This window comes from Haliotis asinina, chromosome 1 (assembly GCF_037392515.1).
Source record: "Haliotis asinina isolate JCU_RB_2024 chromosome 1, JCU_Hal_asi_v2, whole genome shotgun sequence".
NCBI lineage: Eukaryota > Metazoa > Mollusca > Gastropoda > Lepetellida > Haliotidae > Haliotis > Haliotis asinina.
This window is the reverse complement of record NC_090280.1, coordinates 85793981-85799980: the sequence shown is the minus strand read 5'-3', so window position 1 is coordinate 85799980 and position 6000 is coordinate 85793981. Positions and strand designations below refer to the sequence as shown.

Below are 6000 nucleotides of genomic sequence, written 5' to 3'. Positions count from 1 at the left end.
GTTCGCTGACTAGGTTGACGTATGTCATCGGTTCCCAATTTCGCAGGTCGATGTTCATGTTGTTGATCACTGGATTGTTTGGTCCAGACTAGATTATATAGAGACCGCCGCCATATAGCTGGAATATTGCTAAGTGTCGCGTAAAACTAAACTCACTCACTCACTCAGAGAATACCATCATTCAGCATCCGAATGATCGTCGGCCCCAAGGTCCAACGCCGCTTGGTATTGTATCGGACCGGCAGTTTTAACTGTTTGCATGCCCTTGCGACTCAATACATTCTCTGTCTTTTTTCCAAATGTAATCTGTTCCTTATTTTTTACGTTATTAGTATTCGGGATTCATCCATGATTCTTCATGTTACGATAACTTACCTGATGACCAACTGGGAAATTAAGGTATTGCAAACACTGTCATCATGTAGCTTGGATATTGCTGAGTGCGGCATGAAACAACAAACCTAAGCAGTATCTGAAAACCATTACTGGCGTTCCTCGCCGTGATTTTGTATTAATGACGTTCGAAGTGAGGTACAGCCATGCGTACTTAGATTCTTGTCTGTGCACTCACGGAAACAGTCAAGTATTGCCGAATTCTCAAACGAAAATAACCGTCAACAGTTGAAAATCTCTATCGTACTAATGCCACAGAGCCTCCGCAAGTCTAAGTATACACTTTCGACCCCCACCAACAATCTCCTATCACTGACGAGGTCAAACAAATAGTCGCTACTTGCATTACAAATTGAGACCAGGCTTACTCGACACGACCTACTTTTCTGCGTATAAACATTACTGGGACTGTGGATAGTTCCAAGACTTTCCGTTTTGGTTTATTGCAGTTCCATCACCAACATCGAAGTTCTGTGATGAATCGAGCGTGTAGATAAAAATATATAGCCCGTGATCCCAAGCTGTACTGACTGCGGCATGTCGGGTAAGTGGCGGATGCCCAAACATTTCATCTACAGCTGTGTACAACATCGAGCACTTACCCCAGGTTCCATTCTAGGTATCCGGATCTAGGTTTGTTGTTTAACCGGCAATATCAGCTCAAATACGGCTGAGTGTGGCGTTACAAAAACAAACAAAACTGCCAGAGGTACATGTTGAAATATGTCATTGTGACCTCTGAGTGGATTGTGTAGTCCGGCTCGTTGACATGAAAGCTCCATGTCATCCGATGTCGTGGGGTAGTGCTTGTAATATCAATCATTGTTTGTCCTCTCATTTTGTATAGCATCGATCATTTACAAAACGTGATATGATAACGGCGAAAGAGGAGGATGGAATTAAACATGTGGTACACTGAAATTGCTTTGTCCTCTGCAACGAACGTGATGCCCGACTCTGATGCATTCGACGACACGTGACCTCTTTTTAGGTTCCATTCCCCAGATGTGAAGATCATTCCTGGTGTCCCCCACCGTGATATTGCCGGAATATTGTTAAAAGCGGCATAAATCTGAACTCACTTAATGTGTTTTATTTTTCTCTTTCCACTTCTCTATCGTTTATTTATTGTCCTCTCCTCATCCACCCCACCCCTCCCTCCACTTCACTCCCTCTCAGTTGGTCTGATCACCCCAGAAAAAACTTCGGTCTTAACGCATGTTGACCTCGTCAAAGTGACCTACAGTCACATACATGACGTTCACCACTAACAATCAATCATAACTGACTGTTTATATATTTTTACACCCGATTGTACGAGGGAGTTGTCAAGATGGCCTCTGATAATGAAGGTAAAGCTAAATCAGATTTACTTGGCTAAATAAAAAAGTGAAATGTTTCTCGGGCATCAGCACGTGACTTTTATTTGTGCACGTCATAATGTTTTTTATGGTCATGTAAAAATAATGATGTTGAGTTGACCGCGTCCATTTGTCCACTATATCAATAATTGTCTGTAAGAACGAGTGTGACTGAATCTACAACCCATCAACACGTGCTAAACTTTCCAAGCTGTATTTTTGGGAGAAAAGATAAAAATGTTTCCTTTCTCTTCACTCTTTTTCTATAAAATTGTTTCGAAACGTCCTACCGCCCTCGTCACATTGGAAAAAAATGCCCGAGAAACATTTTCTTATGCAGCCTTATACAGAGTACAAATATACGATAATACTGAGATGTGCTTGTCACACAACTTACAACAACCTTAAGAAGCTGGCATACAAACATTTGCCAGGTGCTAGAGAGGTGGTGTAAATCCTGATACCATGCAGGTAGCAGAGGGATTGTAAAGTGGCTGGCGATTTATTGCCTGAGTTTATAATTGTGTCGTGGTCAGATTCGCTGACGGTAACTTCCCTCTGTGGCACTTCTCTCAGTCACACATCACTGATTTCATAGGACACAGAAGGAAACTGAATAGAGTGCCACAGAGGTACAGGTGACAGTTTCAATTAAATGTAAATGGCTCAAGTTTATTAGTGCTAAATTAACTAGGTGTTAACGAGGCATAATTAATTATTTGTGAAATCGCTACTGATGGTATTGTTGTAAAATGTTCGCTTGTTTCACTTTGGACCCCTGAAGATCCGGAGTAGAATAGGTCTTCAGCATGACATATGTCGTCACATGTCGTAGTAGATCGATGCTCATGCTGTTGATCACTGGATGTCTGGTCCAGACTGGATTATTTTCAGGCTGTCGACATATAGCTGAGTAAAGAGTTAAACAACAATCAAACAAACAAACAAATAATTATTTCAAGTTAGTTTTTAAAACGTCACACCAGGTGTGATGAGATGGATTTCACGAAAAAAAGTCCCCAAAACATGAGCTTGCCTGGTCACAACTCGCCTGAAATATCGCCGTGACATAAAAAATATGTTCCACATAGTCACGTACAGGAATGCTATAGGTAATCTCGCGCAGAAGGAATGAGTGCACTATATGATGTAGCTATTGAAGTACAAACTATAGTTTGGTGTAATTTAACAAAGTTCAAATGGGCTTCAGCAACCCATGCTTGTCGTAAAAGGCGACTAACGGGATCGGGTGATCAGGCTCGCTGACTTGGTTGACACGTCATCGTATCTCAGTTGCGTACATTTATGCTCATGCTGTTGATCACTGGATTGTGTGATTCAGATTTGATTATTTATACACACCCCCCCCCCCCCCCCCCCCCAGAATTCTCTGAAAATTTTAGGATTTTACCGAATAATTATTGATGGTGGTGTGTACAGAGTTATCGCCCTTCGGTGATCCGTTAGATGAAAATCCCTAGTGATCAAACTGTCAGCTTAAATCTCAATGAATAAAGAGCTGCTATCCTTATTATATTTTACATTTCCAGGTTCTCTGAAAGGCCTCGTTGCCTTGGTAACGGGTGCAACAAGTGGCATTGGTCTGGGAATCGCCCACAGTCTGGCCAAGAGGGGGTGCAGTATTGTTGTGAATGGACTCGGGGATGCGAAAGTGTTCGAGCAACTCAAGGAAGACTTTGCAAGGTAGGAGTCGTCATGCGGAATACCAGATATCCTGTTGTCAAGTGTAATTATTTCTCCTTTGTAAACTGCAGGGCAAAATAAAATATACTTTAGAAAATTGGATTTGACCAACAAATTATAAACGTTGGGGAAACGCTTCTCTACGATTGCACGCTTAATAATAATAGGGGCATTTATATTGCGCCACTCACGGGGTGAATGCTCATAGATCTAACAGTCAAAGCAGGCATATTATCACCCCGGATAACCCAAGCTGCCTAATAGGCGCTAGAAGGTAACAGTCACATGACTTTTCCCACCGGGTACCCACATGTGTCATGTGCTTCGTTGTGGGGCACTCTCAGAACCATTTTAGAACCTTTGCAAGTTCCAGTATATGTATAAACAACTATCCGTGTCTGATATCTGTATAACCACTTATATGTGATCTTGTTCTTGTTCTTGTTCTTGTTCTCTTTTGCAGCCGTAGTTACCTTTTTGGTTGAAATCTCGTTCATAACCCCGTGGATAGATCGAAGCCTTGGGAAAATAGTGCAGCTCGACAATTGAAATAAATTAAAATAAAGAGACATTCAACAGAAGAAAAAAAGTATGCTAGAAATATGGCAGCATTAGTCTTTCGAACTGATAACCTCATCATCTGTATAAATATTGTGGATCATGTATGCTTGTTTTTCTTCGCACAATATGACCGTTGTATGAAAATAATCTGAAATAACCATGACGATTCACTGATCGATATTGTAATGCAGACTTGATTTGTCAAGCTGTTAGTCACACATGTAGATTATTAATCAATAAACATGTTTATTCTATAATATGTTACAGGCAACACGGTGTAGATACACATTTTTCAGGCGAGGATCTCGCAAAGCTGAGCGATATACAAAAACTACACAACGATGTCCTTAAACTCTACCCTAGAGGACTGGATATTTTGGTAAATAATGCAGGTATTTGAATATTACTGAAGTATACTCAACAGCAAAAGAAACGCAGCTTAGTTTTTTTGTGAAGTTTTTAAATAGAAGACATAAACATAAACGCCTTTTTCTATGAGATTTCATTTTCTATCTAAATGACGTTTCTTTTGCTGTTCAGTATATATCGGTGATACAGCAGCATGCTGGATAATTGCTGGATATAATTGTTTAACTGCTTACATAACGATGGTGCACACTAGACACCATTGGAAAACATACACAAACTACTGCAGTAATGTTCGTGTCCTGTATGCATCGAGCGTGTTCCAAAGTAGTCATTCCTGTATGTAGTTGGCCAAATATGGCCCATCCTTAATGTGGTTTATATACACAATCACGACATTATAAGTTATTTGCTGTTTCACGTGTTTCACTAAGAATCGATTCACAGATTTTCTTAAGTACAAAACGGGTATTTAAACTTGCAAAGGGTAAGAATGTGGTTTTATGGCTGGATGATAAATAGTGTATTGATTTGGTGTGTTAATGATTTCATACCAGACCTGACAAACACATCTAGGTTTGTGCTCTTGTGTACAGAAAACAACATGATATGAGTGACTGTAGCTGTACATACAGTTTCGTTTCCCTTGAGTATCGTTAAATTAATTACAGTGGAAGCTGTCTAATCCGCCACACATAGAGACTGAGGAAATCATCCGTTTTAGACAATGTGCCGGGTTGTAGAGCTGATGATAAATGTACAAGCCATGGAAGGGACTTAGATTTCATGCTGGCGTTGACAACTTGCTGGATTAGACAGGTACCGGTTTTGACAGCTTCCACTGAAGTATGGTATAAGATGTTACTGAACTGAACGCGCACAAAAGGACACCCAAACCACTTTCTCCCATAACTCTTTACAAACAGTTCTTAAAGACACACAGTTTATTACAAGTCTCGACAGCTTCTCAGCTGACCATGTTCAATACATTCTCCTTGCAGGGTTCCAGCATGTGTGCCCTGTTGAGAGTTTCCCTACAGAGACATGGGACGCCATGATTGCGGTGATGTTGACGGCACCTTTTCATCTTACTCAGCGATTCCTACCGCGCATGAGGGTCAAAGGTCAGTACACAGAAAAGGTTAAAATACTACTGAAGGGACATGGCACTGATGAGATTAGACTAACCCCTAGTATAATAACCCCTCTGAATATATATCATTTCGATAGAAACAATTAATTCCTTTAAATTGCAAAGGATCTCCAGTGAGATTTGACATTTTTGACCCTGAGGAATCTAGACCTACTCCATGCAGGACTTTACCGCTGCAGAACGGGCTGGGTGGAAGGGGAGTGCCAGAGAGACGGGTTATGTGACTAAACTCAGTTTATACGCTGTTGATTAATGCATCATTCATTACACTATTTACACATCGTCGATGTCAAGTTTCCATTTACGAAGTCTAAATCAAGGCTGAAAACATGACTGAGGTGCAGTATGCATAATAGCCAATGGCCCGCTACCCCGTGGCTAGTAAAAAATACAGACGGACCAGTTATCGAGGATGATATAAAACAAGGTACATAGTATTGTTTTTAGGCATAAACTGTGCTT

General features: G+C 40.8%; 1 protein-coding gene across 2 annotated transcripts in view; it reads left to right on the top strand.

The window, feature by feature from the left end:
- Nucleotides 1–687: 687 nt before the first annotated feature.
- The window catches only part of LOC137298605 (D-beta-hydroxybutyrate dehydrogenase-like), a 42462-nt gene continuing 37149 nt past the window's right edge, over nucleotides 688–6000 (top strand). The window contains exons 1-4 of one of the 2 annotated variants that reach the window (XM_067830903.1): nucleotides 688–937; nucleotides 3305–3458; nucleotides 4287–4411; nucleotides 5387–5509. In XM_067830903.1, coding sequence (XP_067687004.1) covers nucleotides 931–937; nucleotides 3305–3458; nucleotides 4287–4411; nucleotides 5387–5509 — 409 coding nt within the window. In that variant the 5' untranslated portion in view covers nucleotides 688–930. The remainder of the gene's footprint in view (nucleotides 938–3304; nucleotides 3459–4286; nucleotides 4412–5386; nucleotides 5510–6000) is intronic. The other variant, XR_010957759.1, reaches the window with a different exon arrangement.